General features: G+C 40.4%; 1 protein-coding gene across 1 annotated transcript; it reads left to right on the top strand.

The window, feature by feature from the left end:
• Positions 1 to 1291: 1291 nt before the first annotated feature.
• LOC132611993 (uncharacterized) lies at positions 1292 to 4060 on the top strand. Its single transcript, XM_060326347.1, has 5 exons — positions 1292 to 1565; positions 1932 to 2050; positions 2545 to 2745; positions 2866 to 3247; positions 3717 to 4060. The coding sequence occupies exons 1-5, from the start codon at positions 1292 to 1294 to the stop codon at positions 4058 to 4060; spliced, it is 1320 nt and encodes a 439-aa protein (XP_060182330.1).
• Positions 4061 to 20306: the final 16246 nt, after the last annotated feature.

Genomic DNA, 20306 nt, shown 5'->3' with positions numbered 1-20306 from the left:
TATCCGTACTGACGTCCCATTGCATGGGACGCTGCATTTTGTGCTGCAGGCGCAGACAGGTTTATTGAGGAGCAACCGCAGCAGGATTTTCCAACTTAGCGGTGTCAGCAAGTGCCACTACTCCGGACTTGCTATCTTTTGGTACTCTTCTGCTAGCGTAATACATGTTAATATGTACACTCTGAGATATAGTGGGGTATGCAAGTATTGTATATGGTCACGCTGGCATTGTTTTTGTCTATGATACTTTCCTGTTAGCCTTGCTGAATTTATGATACTCGTGGTGTTGTGGCGACCTTGTCGGTTCGCTTTTGTATAGATACATTGGATTATCGGATACTTCGATCCCAGGCCATTTCTACGTGCAAGTGTTCTTTAAATTACGGTATCTGAAGTTTAAAGCAACTATTAAGTCAGGTGGTCTCCGGCCCACAGGACAGAGCCCGTCATACTCCTCGTCGGGGTGTGATAAATTGGTATTAGAGCAGTTCAGTCCTAGGATGTCTATGAGCCGTGTCCAGTAGAGTCCTGGTTATCGGTACGTCGTGCACCATATATATAGCCAGGAGGCTACAGGGCATTTAGGAAGATGCTTTTCTTTATGATCTAGATCATGTGATAAAGCCAAGTAAGGATGGTATTATCTAATCTTTTCCTATTTAAATTTCATCAATGCCTCAGAGAAAGAAGAGGGTCAGCTAAGTACAGGGCGCTGCGGGGAAAGGCCCGAGCCGAGTATCCCCAGCTGAGTTAGGGCATGGTAAGGCCCAGAGCGCTACCCCCTCACATGCTACCTCTACTCTATTAGTTGCTTAAGAGCATGATAGAGCTCCAGACCCTTCGGCTCTTCAGCCTCCAGCTCCTCCCCCTGTTGTTTCCGATCAGGACTTGCGAAATACAGTTCAATTATTGACTAGATTGGTAGCTACCCAGACTCAGCGGCAGGCTAGCCTTCCGGTTAGGGCTGTTAGTTCCCGCATACGTGAGTTTCTTACTATGGACCCTCCGATTTTCACAGGGACATACCCGAAGGATGATCCTCAGAACATTGTAGATTGAATGGGCTGCGCTTTAAGGGTAATGCATGTTTTTATACAGAATCAGTGGAGCTAGCTTCTTATAGACTGTGGGATGTGGCCGCAGTATGGTATGAATCCTAGCAACAGTCAAGGGGGCAAAATGCACCTCCAACAGTATGGTCCGAATTCACTAGGGCCTTTCTAGATCATTATCTGCTCGCTGAGGTTCGTCAGGCTAGGGCGATGAGATTTTATTGCTTCGTTAGAATAATATGAGCGTCCAGGAATACAGTTTGAGGTTCAACTCCTTGGCTAGATATGCTCCAACAATGGTGGCTGATATGGAAGATAGGGTACACCGTTTTGTGACTAGGCTTGATCCCCACTTGATTAAGGATTGTATGACGGCTTCATTACAAGGTGGCATGGATATTGCATACATCCAGGCATATGGTCAAAATTTGGAGGATCTTGAATGGAAGCAGCGGACCGAGCAAGACCCGAATAAGGCCCGTTATAAGCGGGCCAGATCCGCAGGTTATTCAGGTGCTTATTAGGAAGGTGATAGGCCTTATTCTTATAGAAGATCTTCTCCTTCAGCAGTTAGTGCCCCTTCTCAGTTTCTGAGGCAGCGTAATAATCGACCCACCTTTTTCGGATCGAGTCAAAGTTCGAGAGCGCCACTTCCTTCTTATAGGGGAGAATCAAGCCAGGCAAGGCCCCCACTGCCTCGTTGTGATCGGTGCGGTAAGGGCCACTTTGGCCAGTGCCACAAGGGTATGAGAGTGTGTTACTCTTGTGGGCAGCCTGGCCATGTTATGGGAAACTGTCCATCTCGCAGTAGTGGAGGCCCGGCACAGCAGGTAGGTTCGATCGTAGGCTCCCAATCTTATGTTCACCCTCCTGGACAAGGTTCTTCATCAGTTCCAACTGGTAGAAGTAGGGAAAGAGGTCAGGTGCCAAGTTCCGGTGGTAACCAAAATCGTATTTGTGCACTTACTGGGTGGCAGGATCTTGAGTGGTCCCCAGATGTTGTGACAGGTATTTTATCCATCTATTCTTATGATGTTTATGCATTGATTGACCCGGTTTCAACACTATCCTATATCACTCCTTATATTGCTGATAAGTGTGCCATTAAGCCCGAATCTTTGTCCAAGCCTTTCTTAGTTTCTACTCCAGTCGGAGAACCTGTCGTTGCGAGATGAATTTATCGCAAGTGTGTGATTACGATATCTGGTAGTGAAACTTTTTCTAATTTAGTGACGCTATCATGTGTATGGATCTGCTAGCCTCTTGCTATTCCAATGTGGAATGTTGGTCCAAAACTTTGAAATTCCAGTTTCCGGGTGAGCCGGTCCTCAAATGGAAGGGCAATACTCCGGCTCCAAAGGGCAGGTTTATTTCCTACCTTAAGGCACGAAAGATGATTTCCAAAGGTTATATTTATTATTTGGTTCGAGTAAAGAGCACGGAGGCCGAACAGCCAACTTTGTAATCCATTCCAGTAGTTAATGAATTTCAGGATGTATTCCCCACTGAATTACCATATCTCCCTTCCGAAAGGAAAATTGAATTTGCTATCGACGTGTATCGAAGCACTCAACCCATCTCTATTCCACCCTATCGCATGTCCCCTGCTGACTTGCAGGAATTAAAGGTGCAATTGTTGGACTTACTGGATAAGGGTTTCATTAGGCCTAGCACGTCTCCGTGGGAAGCACCGGTATTATTTGTGCATAGGAAGGATGGCTCCCTAAGAATGTGTATTGACTATCGGTAATTGAATAAGGTGACTATTAAGAACAAATATTCGTTGCCTAGAATTGATGATTTGTTTGACCAGCCACAGGGCGCTAAATGCTTCTCGAATATTGACTTAAGGTCAGGGTATCATCAATTACGAGTGAAAGGGGAAGACATTCCAAAGACAGCTTTCCAAACGAGATATAGGCACTTTGAATTTTTAGTTATGTCTTTTGGATTGACCAATGCTCTTGCGGCATTTATGGCAATGATGAACACAATATTCTGGCCCTTCTTGGATGTTTTTGTTATAGTGTTCATTGACGATATCTTGGTGTATTCTCGTTTGGAGATGGAACATGCGGATCACCTCCGAAAGGTCATGCAAATATTGCGAGATCAGAGGCTATATGCCAAATTTTCCAAATGTGAATTATGGCTGACCTCAGTAGCTTTCCTAGGCCATATTGTGTCTGATGAGGGTATTAAGGTTTGACGATCGGAAAATCGAAACCCTTAAGAATTGGCCCCGACCTACAACTGCTTCGGAAGTTCGAAGTTTCTTGGGTCTTGCTGGATATTATCGGAGATTTGTAGAAGGATTTTCTTCCATAGCAGCTCCCCTTCCAAGATTAACACAGCAGAGGGCCAAATTTCAATGGTCAGAAGCATGCGAACGGAGTTTCCAGAAATTAAAAGATAAGTTGACATCCATTCCGGTTCTTAACCTTCCAAAAGGCACCAAGGGTTATACAGTATACTGTGATGCGTCACGCACAGGCCTGGGGTGTGTACTGATGCAAAACAGTAAAGTGACCTCTTATGCCTCACGACAGTTACGGAAACATGAGCAAAACTATCCAACCCACGATCTGGAATTAGCTGCGGTGATTCATGCTTTGAAGATATGACGACATTATTTATATGGAGTCCATGTTGATATCTATACAGACCATAAAAGTCGTCAAGCAAAAGGACTGAATTTGAGTCAACGAAGGTCGCTCGAATTGCTAAAGGATTACAATGCTAAGATTTTATACCACCCTGGCAAAGCTAATATTGTTACTGATACTCTAAGTCGCAAGTCAATGGGTAGCCTATTATATGTGCCAACAGAAAAGTTCAAAATGGCTAGGGAATTTTATCTCTTAGCAAATTTGGGTGTTTGCCTACTGGATTCAGTAGACACTGGTATTACCTTACAGAATATATCCCAATCTACTCTATCCTCAGATATAAAGGCTCAACAAAATGAAGATCCAGTTTTAGCTAGCATTAAGGAAAGAGTGCAATAAAATCGGATTTCAGCCTTTGAACTGGATTAAAATGGGATTCTCAAATACGGAGGACGTTTGTGCGTTCCAAATGTAATCGAGCTTCGAGACAGGGTCTTGTCAGAATTTCATCGCTCCCGGTATTCCATTCATCCCGGATCCACCAAGATGTACCATGATCTTAAGGGCTTTTATTGGTAGGATGGTATGAAGAAAGATATTTCTAACTTCGTAGCTCAATGCCCTACTTGCCAACAGGTAAAGATCGAACATCAGAAACCCAGTGGCATATTACAAGAAATGGAAATCCCGGTGTGGAAGTGAGAAGTGATTAATATGGATTTTTTTAGGGGATTTCCCCGTTCTCGTCACAAATTCGATTCTATTTGGATGATTGTTGATAGGTTAACTAAATCATCCCATTTCATGCCAGTAAGAACCACCTATGCTGCTGAAGACTATGCTAAGGTGTATCTTAAGGAGATTGTGCGTCTTCAGGGAATTTCGGTGTCAATTATTTCAGACAGAGGCGCTCAGTTTACGGTAAAGTTCTGGAAATCTTTTCAGGAAAGCCTTGGGACTCGAGTAAATCTTAGTACGGCTTTCCATCCGTAGTTCGACGGATAGGCTGCGTGAACTATTCAGACTTTGGAAGATATGTTACGAGCCTGTGTACTGGATTTCCAAGGGAGTTAAGATGATCATTTTCCTCTGATAGAGTTTGCTTATAACAATATAAGGCTTTATATGGCAGGAAGTGCAGGTCTCCTGCCGGATGGTTTGAAGTCAAAGACACAATTTTGATGATGTTGTTGGTATTGTTTGGGAGTTGTTGGTATTTGGAGGAATTGAATAATATAGGGGAGATGCTGCCCAAATTTCCGTAACCCAAATTAGTCTTCAATAAGTAATGGTTACAAGTTGATGGAAATATGATGGAAGTATAATTAAAGCTGTATTTCTCGATGTATAGGTTCGGGTGATGGGAAAGAATCATAGTAAGGCATTCTTTAAGTGGTGGCTTGACGGATAAGGTATGCAAGGTGTTCGTCTCTCTTTCTTTGGCACGAATCCAACTAGAACTTGAGCCTGAATGTTCCAAACAAACTCACTCCATTCCTATGCTATGTATTTGAAATCTTAATGCCTTAATTACTAGATTGATTCTTACCATATTATCATGTTTATCATCATTAAGTTAATTCCTTGGATTCGATATGAATTCCATATTTCGTTCGGAGGTTACGACCTTATGACACTCCGAAAGGCCGTTGTTACTTCATTGACTTATTATGCATTGTATATATATATATATGCACTATTTTACTACACCGAGCTGTGCTATAGTCGGTCGGGTACGACACCTATTATGCAACCACTAATCAGTTGGTACTTACACACTGAGTCCCGAAAAGGCCGGGTACTTACACACCGAGTCCCGAAAGGGCCGGGTACTTATATGCCGAGTCCTGAAAAGGCCGGGTACGTTATGATGATTATACTATTTATATATATGAGTATATACTTGCATACAATTTTAAACTCATGCATTGTATATTGTACGTTCTCAGATGGCAGGTTACTTCTATTCTCTTTGTATCTCCGTCTTACTTATGTTATTCATTCCAGCCTTACATACTTAGTAATTTTATCTGTACTGACGTCCCATTGCATGGGATGCTGCATTTCGTGCTGCAGGTGCTGACAGGTTTATTGAGGAGTAACCGCAATAGGATTTTCCAGCTCAGCGGTGTCAGCAAGTGCCACTACTCTGGACTTGCTCTCTTTTGGTACTCTTCTGCTAGTGTAATACATGTTCTTATGTAAACTCTTATACATAATGGGGTATGCAAGTATTGTATATGGTCACGCTGGCATTGATTTGGTCTGTGAAACTTTCCTGTTAACCTTGCCGGCTTTATGATACTGGTGATGTTGTGGCGACTTTGTCGGTTCGCTTATGTACAGTTATATTGGATTATCGGATACTTCTATGCTGGGCCTTTTCTGTGTGCAGGTGTTCTTTGAATTACCATATATGAAGTTCAGAGCAACTGTTAAGTCAGGTGGTCTCCGGCCCACGGGACAGAGCCCGTCATACTCCTCGTCGGGGTGTGACACTACATGAATTAAGGGTCCTTTAATTGTGGAAGAAAAGGATACAACCCTACAAATTGTTAACCCTTGAATAATTGATCGGTTATTGATTTTATTGTTGTTTAATCTAGCAGTATAGATTATCACATCCTAGGGTGAGAAATTGGTTATTAATGGTGGAACTTGTTGATTGAGACTTAGGGTTGAAATAAAAATGGAAGCTGTAGCCTTAAAAACTAGTTGAAAGGGGTGGAATTGATTGGAAAACCTATGAATGGATAGAATATTATTGGGATTAATATTAGTATGAATTCATGCTTAGTGATAGTTCACCCATTTGAAAAAGGGTAGAAGAAGTTGGGTTCTCTTCCCCAATTGTTGTTTGTTGAGTAGATGATTCATTACTCACTTAGCGTTATGATTGTTAGACATTGAACGAATTGAAGCTTTGCGAAGGGGGAAAGCTATTGCGGATTTATTGCATTGTCCCAGTTCTGCTTAGAGGTAGGTTACGGTCTACTTGAGTTAGACTTTGATTAGTTGATTGTATATGTTATGAAATTGATAGGAGAAGCATAATTAGGGCTTCATACATAAAGTATGGTTGTAAATTCCTTTATTTGATATTGGTTGATTGATTATGTGATTAACTATTATGATATGATAAAGAAGGAGCTAATGAATATTCTTCTTGTTGACTTGGAGTAATCCTTTGTTCATGCTTTCATGAATTGATTCTTGAGTCTTGATATGACTTGTGGCATGGTGGCTTATGTTCTTTGATATTGATGCAATGATTGTTCACATTCCTAATTGATTGTGGAAAGAAAATACATCGTAATGAGAAAGGCAAAATAAATACGAAAAGGCACATTTGACCGGGGGTGAGGATGTGGCCTAGTTATGGGCTCCTGATTCGAGGTCAGTTCCAGAGTGAGTGGTAAATGGACACTATGGGCTTATCTTATGTCCCTTATAGGTCATGGCTATTTAGGCAAACAATACCATTCAGCATGTGTGTACGGATATGTGACAGAGTTGAGATAATTCGTGAGTTATGGTTGTGTTGGTAATGACATGAGTTGAGTTTCTTGTACTGATTACTATTTGTGTGGGCTTATCATTTTTCTATTTTGGGTGATTCTTGTTGATAGTTTCATATGGTTATGTGTTATTGTGCCTATCTGTGTATTCTATTGATTTTATGATATTATGCATAATACTAATCTTAGTCGGCCTATGATATCTATCAGTATATAGTGTTTGTACTAATACTACCTTGCCGCATTCTTTTAACTTTAGATTATGATCGAGAGACGTCTACCAGACCTCACATTTAGCGTGAGGCTAGTTTCCGACAGATTTGAGGGTGAGCTCCTATCCATGCCAGGCCGTCTGGAGATCTTGCTTATTTTGGATGTCTATTTCATTTTAGCTATTTATGATTATTCAGACAGTTGTTTTTTCTTTAGACAGTTAGTTTTAGAGTCCTTGTACGATGACTTTCAGATTTTGGGGTTGTAATAGTTAGGACTTCCGCACCTTTATTTATTTATGGCATGATTAGATCAGTTGAAGATTTTTATTATCATTATATCCTTGAAAGTGTTAAAATTGATTAATTAGATGATGATTGGTTAAGGGGATTGGTTCGCCCACTAGGAGAATTAGTGTGCATGCCACTCACGGCTTCTTGGGTCGTGAGAAATTTGGTATCAGATCCCCAGGTTCGTTGATCTCATTGTACAAGGTGATAGTCGTAAGTGCATTCGTGTTTTGATGATTGTCAAACTATTTCATAACCAGATAGAGACCTGGTCTGTAATCTGCTCTCTATGCACCTTGCAGTGTCGGCATAGACAGCTGTTGTTACACCCCGTATCTTTGAAGAGCACTTATCAAATTTGAAACATAAGTACGTTGAGTTAGGGTTAAGTAAAACCACTTTGGAATATAAGGAGCAAGAATTATTAAGTATATTTAATGAGGAAGGATTTATATAAGGTATACCAGAAGGTTTTATAAGGAAATGAGTGGAAGAAATGGAGTAGTACGACTTTGAAAAAAGGATGGGTAATGTTTTGTGTGAAAATTTTAGTCCAACTTGGTGGACGAATATCTCTTAGCATATGAAGTGTTTTAAAGTGAAACAAAAGCCTAAAATGAAGTTCGTCGAGTCTAGTTTCCAATGAAACAAATCGCTCGTCGATAGGATATCGAACAAAAGATCAGAAACGCGAGCTACAGTACTACTACAGTAACCGGCCTGTTACCATGCTACTACAGTAGAATGCTACAGTACCGACCCGAATTTGACCCTTATAAAAAGGGTAAGAACCCTTTTTTTTTCACCAGATTTTGCTAGAAAATTCAAGAAAATTGAAGAGAGAAAGTGAGGGAATCAAAAGTGTGCAATTTTTAAGTCGCGGCGTAGTGGTTTAGGTCCGGGTAACGCATGGTTGTGATTCTAGTATTGTTTTGCAGGAGATTTTAGCGTGGATATTGAGGATATTTCTGTCTTAATAAGAAAAAAGGTATGAATCTTTCTCTTTTGGTATTATTTAAGGCTTATTAACGGAGATAAAGTCGCTAAACAACCGTGTAGTAAGTTTGTTGGTTATGGAAGTTGGAAAACAGCGTGTGGGCTGTTTTATAGTACATATTGGTGTTGGAAATGATGTTGTTGATGTTGGTGTTGTTGTTGTGTTGTTGGTTGTTGTATTATGATTTCGGGCAATGCATATAAATAGGGGAGATGCTGCCCGATTTTCGGCAGAATATAAAGTAGTTTAAATTTAAAGCTTAGTACACGTATGTAACGATGAGTCTAACGATAGTGTGAATTCTCTCAAATGTAGATTTACGAGTACGGACAGATAAGCGTAGAAAATAGGAGGCTTAATAGGTATGTTAAGGCTCGTCCTTTTCTTTTAAAGGCATGATCCCTGTGGTATGACTTCATAAATGTTTCCGTAACCTTTTTGTCTTCAAAAGCTAAAAGTCCATGGTTCTTAAAACTTCTGATGATGTCAAGGATAGGAATGATTTTATGATGATGACCCTCCTTCTAAAGGCTCCAAAGTGTAGGTAATGTTACCCTTTCTTTCTTTATGGCATGAATTACATAAACTGAACGAACAACGAACATATATGACTCCAAGGAACTCTAGTTCTCAATAGTGCTTGACATGATAGTTGTCTTTAATTCTCAAGTGTTAGTTCATTCTGTTTATTCTATTGAGTCTCAGATGATGATTTAGTTTGCATATGGTTGCTCATGATATTCTACTTGTGCATACCGTTAATACATCATTCACCGAGTACCGGGCCGAGTATGTATTCGTGCACAGTCTCATTGCATTGTTCACCGAGTCCCTCACTAGAGGGCCGGGTACGGTATATATATGATGATATCACCGAGTCCCTCACTAGAGGGCCGGGTACGGTATATATATGATGATTTCACCGAGTCCCTCACTAGAGGGACGGGTACGGTATATATATATGATGAGTTCACCGAGTCCCTCACTAGAGGGTCGGGCACGGTATATATATAATGATTTCACCGAGTCCCTCACTAGAGGGCCGGGTACGGTATATATATAATTATTTCACTGAGTCCCTCACTAGAGGGCCGGGTATGGTATATTATATATGTATGCATGACTCATCTTATAAGGCACAGATGCATTGGTATCTTTGATTATCATACTCGTCTCCTGTCAATTTTTTGCTCAGTCATGATCTTCTTTATTGTACTTCATGCTTTACATACTCAGTACATTTTTTGTACTGACCCCCTTTTTCGGGGGCTGCGTTTCATGCCCGCAGGTATAGACACCCAGTTTGGTGATCCTTCAGCTTAGGACTTCTGCTCAGCTACTTGGAGAGCTCTGTTGTTCCGGAGCTTGAGTCATTTTGGTACAGATCCTTTGACATAGGCTTTGTTATACTCGTAGAGGTCTTTAGACATATGTAGGTTGTGTATATACAGTTTGGTCAGCTATATCGATGTAGTTCGTCTTGGATGTCCCCATGTATAGTGGCAGCCATGTTGGCTTCCACATTTGTGATGTTTTGGTTAACTCTGACTTCTCAGGAGACAAGTTCTTTCTGATGTATGATATGATGAGTTCACAACATGCTTTTTACAGAGTGCCTTATTGTTTTCAGTTTCAGTCTGATTATATATAGCGGGTCGTATACTGGTGCCCAGCTCAGGTACTAGTCATGGCCCATCGGTTTGGGTCGTGACAAAAGTGGTATCGGAGCAGTTCATCCTCGGAGTGTCTACATATCGTGTCTAGTAGAGTCTTATTTATCGGTGTGTTGTGCACCACATATATAAACAGGAAGCTACAAGACATTTAGGATGTTATCTTTCTTTCTGATCATAGATCGTGCAGTAGAGCCAATGATAGGAAAGCTCGTTCTTGGTACGATTATTGTTAAATTGCAGGATTGTATTGGAGAAGAGGACAAGTTCAGTTAATGGGAGCGTAAGTGACGCTCCGAAGGGGGACATGAGACCCGTATAGCCCGTCAACTCAGGATCGAGGATGTCAAGAGGTATAAGAAAGAGCATCAGTTATTCCATTGAGGCGGACCAATTGAAGGATGTGGCTCCAGTAGGAGGAGACCCGACTGAGAAATCATATGACAAAGACCCGTTTAAGGGTCACGAGACTCCTGTGGATGAAGACGGAATTGAGGAAGTACAATGTCGGCACATATAGATTTTCCTTACGTTTCAGCATTATGTTAGGCCAGACTAGTAGACGGTGGGAAGACAAGGATAAAGAGCACACTTCACTCTATAGCCCACCAGATCAGGCTAAGGACTGATTGGCTACAGGTATACGTGTTCTTAATGGAACTTCCTATGTGCGTATGTATTTACTTCAGGGTAATACTGAATAGTGATGAGCGGAAATCCTAAAGGGGATCAGTGACTTAAGTATTTGGAAATAACTTCGGTCAAGATGCCTTCGCCTCCATTGGGAATCTTGAAAACTTGGATGAAAAGTAGTCATACATGCAGATTCAAGGTGATTATTGAGGATTTTAAAGGCCAAAATAGCATTTGCTTAGTCGGAAGAGTAAGAGATCCTTTCTAATTAGGAGGGAGATGCATTACGAGAATGTTTTGGAATCTGTTAAAACTTCAACTTGCTTTAGGTTATGTGAGGAAGGTCACGCAGTAAGGTGTATGCGATTATACCAGCACTAATGCACGAGATCCCATTAACACTCCAAGGTTAAGCGTGCTGGGGTGAGAGTAATACTAGGATGAGTGACCCCCTGGGAAGTATATTAAGAGTCCTACAAATTCAGAAAGAAGGTGCATCACAACTCTAGAATTAGGATGAGTTCGAATAGTATTTGGAAGTACCTTGCAAGCGAGGCGTTAGTAAACATATATATGTATGTGTATGACATCCCATATGTGGCTGCTCCAATCGGTATATGTGTCCCAGCAACCAACGTTGCGGTAAACTGAAGGCATCAATCGAACAGGGTAGTGAAGTTCAAGTGATAGATGTTACAAGGTAAGTTGATGATATTGTCACCACAGGCTAGAGTTGGAAAGTCCTAATGCAACAACATCATGGAAAGGAAGAAAGTGAATATATAGAAAGTAAAGAGGTTAGAATGCCTTGAAAAAAAAAGTGTAAGAAACGAGGGTAAGTGAAGCTTCCAAGAGGGACGATGGGTAAGGCAAGGGACTATTTGGATAAAATTCGAAGGAGGCTTGCGAAAGGGATAAAGTATGGTAGTGTGAAACAAAAGATGAATGTGTGGGGTCGGAAAACAAACTTCGATAAGTGGGACTAAAGGATAGTAATCACAAATAGGGATGTGAAGTAAGAGAGAGAATTATCAGGCCTTGCAATGATACTAAGAGATTTCCAGCTCTCGAGAGGTGTATAAAGGGATAAATGTGTAGTCATACTGACACGGTTGCATTGAAAACGGAAAAACTTTCCTAAAAGATGATTTAAGAATAGAACGGATTTGCACGTTTAAAGGAATATTGTACGAACGTTAGGGTCGATACTATAAAATAACAAGTGGAGAAGGCGCTCGGGGAGGAAGGAACTCAAGGAAGGTTTGAGGATGAAAGCAGGAAAGGTACACTAATGGGCTGGTCAAAAGAAGAAGAAAGGAAGAAAAGAAAAATTGAGCTTATTGAGATACACAAACTGAATAATTGTTCTTACATTGGTTTCACATGATCTTCAAGACTAATTTCTTTATGTATTATGTACTCTATTTTCTTATTACTGATTGTCCCCGAGGCACTCACTGGGTACGAAGTACTCAGGCATATCATGGTTGTTTTTATGGTATGTTAGGTAACGGAGAATTGTAGGTTCTTAATACTCTGGGCGTTTAGGAAGGACTTGCGGTTGCTGCTGATTTGGTGAGCCCACACATTCATTCGTGGGACACCTTATTTATTTAATTCCAATTATTAATATTAGTTTCCAGGCTGCGTCCCGATGAATTAGACATTTATTCCTTATTCTTAGAAGCTTCTTAGTATACAATCGAATGTGGGTAGAAGAAGAGTTGTTGTTTAACTCTTTCGGGCACACTATCATGTTTTGGTTGAATTATTCAAATTATAAAGACTTCCGCTCATTTAATTCATTTACGTATGATTTGTTTACCTTTATTTTATAAATTGTTGAAGGAGAATGTTGAACCAGGCTTGTTCAAGTGTTATTATTGTGTCGTTTAGGTTCTTCCGATGTTGTTCATGACGTTGGATGTCGGTCATGTTTAATGTGGGTTTTGGGGAGTGACCGGAGACCACCATTAACCCGATGCAGCCAGTGTGTTAGATTACATTCGGGTCAGTATCGCCGAGGTTCAGATGCTTGCTATGCCTGTGGTCAGGTTGGGCATATGATGCGTGATTGTGCATCGATGGGTGGTAGAGTAAGGCTTAGCCTACCGGGTCAGTAGCAGGTTCTTCTTCGTTCGTGCGCCCCATAGGGTAGACTCCCTAGGCTTCAGTAGGTCGTGGCAGGAGTAAGGGGGTAACATCCAGTTCAGGTGGCTCCCAGCCCCGTATTTATGCTTTAGTCGGACGCCAGGATCTTGAGTCATCTCCTGATATGGTTATATGTATACTATCCATATTCTCTCTATGTTTATGCACTTATTGATCCAGGTTCTACCTTGTCCTATATCACTTGTTACATTGCTGGTCGTATTGGGGTGAAACCCGAGCCAATTAAACCTTTTGACGTGTCTACTCCTGTAGGCGTCCCGGTAATAGCTAGACAAGTATATAGAAATTATGTGATTGTGGTATCTGATCGCCAGGCTAAAGATGATTTGATTGAGCTGGAAATGTTAGATTTTGATGTGATTATAGGCATGGATTTGTTGGCCTCTTGTTATGCTAATGTGGATTGCAGAAAAAAGATGGTTCGATTCCAATTCCCAGGAGAACCAGTGCTTGAATGAAAAGGTAAGACAGCGTCTCCTAGAGGTAGTTTTCTTATCTCAAGGCGAGGAAGATGATCGCTAAGGGCTATATTTATCATTTGGTCCGGGTTCATGACACCGAAGCAAAGCTGCCAACTATTCAATCCATCCCGGTAGTAAATGAGTTTTCAGATGTATTTCCAGTTGAACTTCCAGGTCTTCCACCGGAACGAGAGATCGACTTTACTATTGATGTGCTGCTAGACACCAAGCCTATATTTATTCCCCCGTACAGAATGGCTCCGGCAGAATTGAAGGAGCTAAAGGCACAACTAAAAGATTTACTGAAAAGGGATTCATTAGACCCAGTTCATCGCTATGGGGAGCACCTGTCTTGTTTGTAATAAATAAAAATGGCTCCTTACGAATGCGCATTAACTACAGACAATTGAACAAGGTGACAATCAATAATAAGTATCCACCTCCGAGAATCGATGATTTATTTGATCAATTGCAGGGTGCTAAGTGGTTTTCAAAGATTGATCTCAGATCGAGATATCACCAAGTGTGAGTTAAGGAAGAAGACATTCCGAAAACGGCTTTTAGAACCTGATATGGTCATTATGAGTTTCGGATTATGTCATTTGGGTTGACTAACGCTTCGATAGTATTCATGAATTTGATGAACAACGTGTTTAGACCCTTCCTAGATCTATTTGTAATCGTGTTCATCGATGACATTCTGGTATATTCTCGGTCTGAAGCAGAGCATGCAGATCATCAACGTATTGTCCTTAGAATTCTTCGGACTCTAGAATTATATGCGAAATTTTCAAAATGTGAGTTCTGGTTGAATTCTGTAACTTTTCTGGGCCATATTATCTCAGCTGATGGCATTCGCGTAGATACTCAAAAGATTGAAGTCGTAAAGACTTGGCCGAGGCCTATAACACCTACAGAGGTCCATGGTTTTTGGGATTAGCAGGTCATTATAGAAGATTTGTGGAAGGATTTTCTTCTATTTCTGCACCATTGACGAAATTAACTCAGAAATCAGCCAAGTTTCAATGGACCGATCCTTGTGAGCGTAGCTTCTAGGAATTGAAATATAGATTGACTTCAGCCCCAGTCCTGACACATCCAGAAGGATCAGAAGCTTATGTTGTTTATTGTGATGCCTCTGGTGTTGGGTTGGGTTGTGTATTGATGCAGCACGGTGAAGGCATTGCCTATGCTTCCAGGCAGTTACGGAAACATGAGAAGAATTGCCCGACCCATGACCTCGAACTGGCTGCGGTTATTCATGCACTGAAGATATGGATACATTATTTATATGGTGTTCACGTTGATATTTACACAGATGATAAGAGTCTCCAGTATATTTTCAAGCAGAAGAAGTTGAATCTACGGCAAAGGCGATGGTTAGAGTTGCTAAAAGACTATGATGTGAATATTTTATATCATCCCAGAAAGGAAAATGTGGTGGCCGACGCTCTTAGCCATAAATCTATAGGCAGCCTATGTGATATTCAGCTAGAGAAAAAAGAACTAGTTCGTGAGCTCCACCAGCTAGCTAGCCTAGGAGTTCGTTTAATCGATTCAGGCAATGCAGGAGTTGATATTTACAACCCAACTGTTTCATCCTTAGATATGGAAGTAAAAAGGCACCAATATGAAGATCCCCAATTGAGTCACTATAGAGATACACTTCCTCAGAGAGAGAAGTAACCATTTGAAGTTTTTGGAGATGGAGTTTTCAGGTACCGAGGTAGGTTATGTGTTCCAGATATTGCACGACTACGTCGTCAGATTCTGGAAGAAGCTCATTACTTCCATTATTCTATTCACCCAAGAGCGACAAAGAGGTACCACGATCTCAAGTTAATGTATTGGTGGGATGGAATGAAGAAACATATAGCAGAATTTATAGCTCAATGTCCAAATTCCCAACAAGTTAAAATTAAGCATCAAAAGCTAGGAGGATTGTTGCAAGCTATGGAAATTCCAACCTGGAAATGGGAGGCGATCAACATGGATTTTATTACAGGTTTCCCTCGTTCTCGGCGTAATTATGACTCTATATGCGTAACCATCTAAGGAGCCTTATTACAGATTTTATTACAGTTTTTCATGTGTCGATGCTCCATAAATGTGTTGGAGATCCTTCTAGTATCATGCCAGTAGATGATGTCCAAGTTACTGAGAAGCTGGCTTATGAAGAGGTACCCATTGCTAAACTAGATAGGCAAGTGTGGAAACTCAAAAGCAAGAAGGTTTTCTCAATTAAGGTCTTGTGGAGAAATGATAATAGAGAGGAAATGACTTGGGACGCAGAAGAAAAGATGAAGTCCAGATATCCGCATTTGTTTCCACCCCTAGAAGAGGTTCAAGACGAGACGCCATTGGCATAAGGTATGTAATGTTTTCTTTTAATGCTTTTGGTCGTGTGTGGCCATGTTTTCTTGTTGTTGTTGTTGTTGTAGCCCTGTGAGGCGATGTTATTACGGGTTCTTGTGAAAGGATGGTAGTACCATATTACAGGGGAAACTCTGGCGAAATTTCTGTAGAATCCCCCGAGAAATTAACATTTGAGGACGAATGTTCTTACGGGAGGGAGGAGGGGGGTGGGGGGGGGGGGGAGAATGTTACACCTCAAACTTTTCGTACATCGAGCGGTGAATAGGATAATGCTAGATTAAGGGGAACATGGAGTCCATATGGCCTTAAGGAGAGTACTTTATAGCTTCAAAGGGTGTACGACGATATTTTGAACTTATATGACTTGGAGAAACTAAGTTCGTCAAAGGAAGTGCACTATAAGTTGTGTTCGGAAGATTTCGTAACAACCGAGCTAATGTTGATTTAGTAACGCCTTGAGGAGAAGTTATAAGGCTTCTTAGATGGTTAATGAAGTATTATACACGTGTCAATAAGGTTCCACAAGGATTAGAAGTCAAACAGATCAACGGGATCAACTTCGGAAAATGTGAGTTATACGGCCACTTATACGGTCCGTATAAGGGACCGTATAACCTGGCCAGAGAGGGGTCTTTCACTGGAGGTATTATACGGTCGCTTATACGGACCGTATAAGGGTCCGTATAATCCTCGTCGGGCAGCCTTTTAATTTTATAAAAAGAGGACCCCAAATTCATTTTTGTCATTTCTCATCTTCTCCAACTCTCTCAAAACCTCTAGAACCCTCTCCAAACCATATCAACACATACCCAAGGAAAAATCAAAGATCAAACATCAAGGATCAAGAGAACCAAATGTGTGGATGCTCACTAGGGTTGATATAAGTCAAGAACTTCTTTAGCATTGAAGTTAGGGTTCTTCTCAAGTGGATTATCTTCATCCAAAGATCATTCCTACATAATCAAAGGTGAGTTTTATACTTATTTCACGTTATTGAAGGTATTGAGTGGTTGACAGATTTGGATTAGAGAAGAATATAGAATATGAGCTTAAATATGGGAATAATGGTATTTTGAGTAGTAAGTTCATTTGAGTCGTGATTCATAGCATGAAATGAGCATAATCTTGTTATGAATGATGCTAATAATGTTAAGGAAGTATTATATGAGAATGAACATAAGGTTGTGTTGTAGCCACACTTGTGGATGATTGTGAAAGGGGATTGTGAGGATTGAATAATGTTTAACTTGAAGAAGTTTATTGATTATGACATTATGGGTGTTACACCTCGGAAAATTTTCCATTGGTACGCAAGTGAATGAACTAGTGAGGAGTACGAGTATACAATATTTCCATGAGTATGAAATGACATGGATGACCCTAAATAAGATTCCAAAGGCGATTGCAATAAGAGATAGGTTATGCTCCATGACGACTAACTATAGATTCTAAAAATGTGGAAAGTTGCAGATTTTCACATTGGCCAGTTGAACGTAAAATGAAATACGGACCGTAAAGTAGTATACGGCCCGTAAACTTCCATGTCATATTTTGACTTCCAAAACTTCAACTTTCTGTCAAATTTCCAAATGGTTAAATACGACTTGGAATACGGACCGTAAATTAAAATACGGCCCGTAAACTGCGATCGTAAATCACCATGATCCCCAGCATACTTTCTAGTTCTGTGATGCTTAAATACACCCACATAATACGGACCATAAACTGGAATACGTCCCGTAAACTGGGTTTACGACCACTGTTCACTTTCGACGACTGTTCATTTCAGATCAGATTTTGGGTTATTAAAAAGGGGACCAAGTTTATTATTTCATTTCATTTCACTTCTACATGACACCCCTTCTCTCTAAAAAATCTCTCTACATAAATTCCACAAGAATTCAAGGATATTTGGTGATCAACAACATAAACTAAGTGAATCAAGTATAAGAAAACCCATTAAGGATCATACAAGTCAAGAAATCTCAGTGGAGATAAACTAGGGTTTTGCTCAAGTACAGTATTATCAACCAAGGCTTGTTCCTATGACATCTAAGGTAAGATTCATGATATTTCTATGTTGTTTAAGGTACTTAAGAGTTGAAACACTTGGATTGTAGAAAGGTATGGCAAAATGGGTCGTGAATGTGGAATAGTGCCATTTTGAGAAATAGTTTGAATTGAGTTATGAGTCTTGATGTATTGTGATGTAAATGTGTTATAAATGATGTTGAGAACATGAGATGAGCAATGTACGTGAATGGACATAGTCGTGTGATATGACCGTGGGTATGGATGATTGAAAGTAAGTCTAGAGATATGGGTAGTGTGAATGAATAATGACTATTGCTATAGTATTGTGAATGTATTATTGACGTTTGAGAGTTGATATACGTTATGGAGTAATGTCGTATGAATAAAGGAGATGTTGTCCGATTTTCTCTAGCTTTAGTCATATGTGCTAGCTATCGATTCTAATGATAGTATGACTTTAATGAAGGTAGAAATGCTAGCATTGGAGGGGAACGCGCAAGTGTAGAAAAGTTGAATGGAAAAGGTATGTAAGGCTAACCCATCTTTCATAAGGCATGGTTCTTTGGCCAAGTATCTAAATCTTATATGAGACTATAGTATCCTTCAAATGATTTGATCTTCCGAGCTAGTAAGCTCACGATTCGTGATACGCCACACTTGTACTAAATCCCTCGTATGACGAGTAAGCCTATAGAGATAAATGTGATGAATGAAGATAATAGTAATAATGATGTTGATGACAATTATGATAATGATGTAAATAGTAAATATGCTTATGAGCTATTATGTATATGTGTCTATGTATGACTATTATGGAACCCCGAGCTTATGAGGCTGGGTAAGATATGTAAATAAGCATGTATATGATTACGTAATGCGCGCACACCTCTGCAGATGGTACGGATAACCCTGACGCCTTGGTAGGGCCAGGTAGATGTGACCCTGAAGCCTTGGTAGGGCCAGGTATGAGTAACCTTGAGCCTTGATTGGCCAAGTATGTATGAAACACCGATCCTCCATAGTCAGGTATGCTATGTAAATACTATGTATATGATATGATGATGTATATGACATAGAAATGAGTATGAATATGAATATGATACGACACGAATGTGAATAAGGATATGTATACGAATACGGGTACTAATATGGAACGGATACGATTATGGATACGGATATTGATGTATGAGCACAAATACGCTTTTGAATGGAAAGTTCCTATGAAAGGCAAGTAACTGCCCATGACGATGATATTACCATCTCCCATCTTGTGCTACTTTTCATGATGTTCATTATGCTTCTATATTGATATTGATCATGCTTTACATACTCAGTACATTCTTTGTACTGACGTCCTTTTCTTTGTGGACGCTGTGTCATGCTCGTAGGTGCACAGGGAGACAGTCTTGATCCATAGCTACATTCTCAGAGACTACATAGCAGGGCTCCACTTCATTCGGAGCTATAGCTTTTGGGTACTTATTCTTTTATGTACATAGTTATGGGCATAGCGGGGTCATGTCCCGCTTATGTGATATGTTATACTCTTCTTAGAGGCTCGTAGATATGTGAATATGGTTAGATGTGTCTGGCCTTGTCGGCCTATATTTTGTATATTATTTTGCTAGCCTTGACGACTCATGTACATTGTCTAGGTATAGATGCCAACCATGATATGAAAGCATTGTCGTCCAATGGGACTAGCATGAATGGTGATTAGAAATGTATGTTTAATTATGTAGCCCACCTAAATGTAAGTGAAGTGTAAGCCAACGGGTGACCGGGGTGGGCTAGCACCGGGCGTTCGTCGCGGCCCTCTAGACGGGTCGTGACAATGGGTGTTGTTGTTGATGTTTGGGAGTTGTTTAGTACGTGCAAAAAGTTTAGGATCAACTGAACAATGTGAGTAGTTCAAGGGCCAAAGATGTGCTCTTATGGGCATAAGAGGTAGAGAATGGGCATTCATGGTGTTCATTCCCCTTTTGCCTAATCTTTGGTCCATGAATTTAGGTCATTACTCCTTCCCCTTCTCCAAAAATCTCTAGGTAGATCCCTTTTCCCTATGTTTCAATTCTGAGTTTTCATAAGAAAGTTGGAAAACAGACTAGTTGGGTTTGTTTACACCTAATCTTCACCTCATAAGATGCGTATTTTAGTTTTCAAGTTTCCCGAGTCAAAGACGGAGTAAGGATACACCCTTTAAAGATAAAAATTTCAAAATCTCGAGAAAATGGCAAAATGACATTTAATTGCTATTTCCTGAAAAAAGTGACAACTA

The sequence above is a fragment of the Lycium barbarum genome, chromosome 9, assembly GCF_019175385.1.
Source record: "Lycium barbarum isolate Lr01 chromosome 9, ASM1917538v2, whole genome shotgun sequence".
Taxonomy (NCBI): Eukaryota; Viridiplantae; Streptophyta; class Magnoliopsida; order Solanales; family Solanaceae; genus Lycium; species Lycium barbarum.
The sequence above is the reverse complement of the archived record's forward strand: the minus strand, read 5'-3'. Positions and strand labels throughout refer to the sequence as shown.

What these genes read in the sequence shown, in the direction of transcription:
- LOC132611993 (XM_060326347.1), top strand. Translation starts at nt 1,292, where the DNA reads ATGAGCGTCCAGGAATACAGTTTGAGGTTCAACTCCTTGGCTAGATAT. An exon ending in CGTCTCCGTGGGAAGCACCG is followed by an intron (nt 2,746 to 2,865) that starts GTATTATTTGTG and finishes TTGTTTGACCAG; the next exon opens with CCACAGGGCGCTAAATGCTT. An exon ending in CCATATTGTGTCTGATGAGG is followed by an intron (nt 3,248 to 3,716) that starts GTATTAAGGTTT and finishes ATATCTATACAG; the next exon opens with ACCATAAAAGTCGTCAAGCA.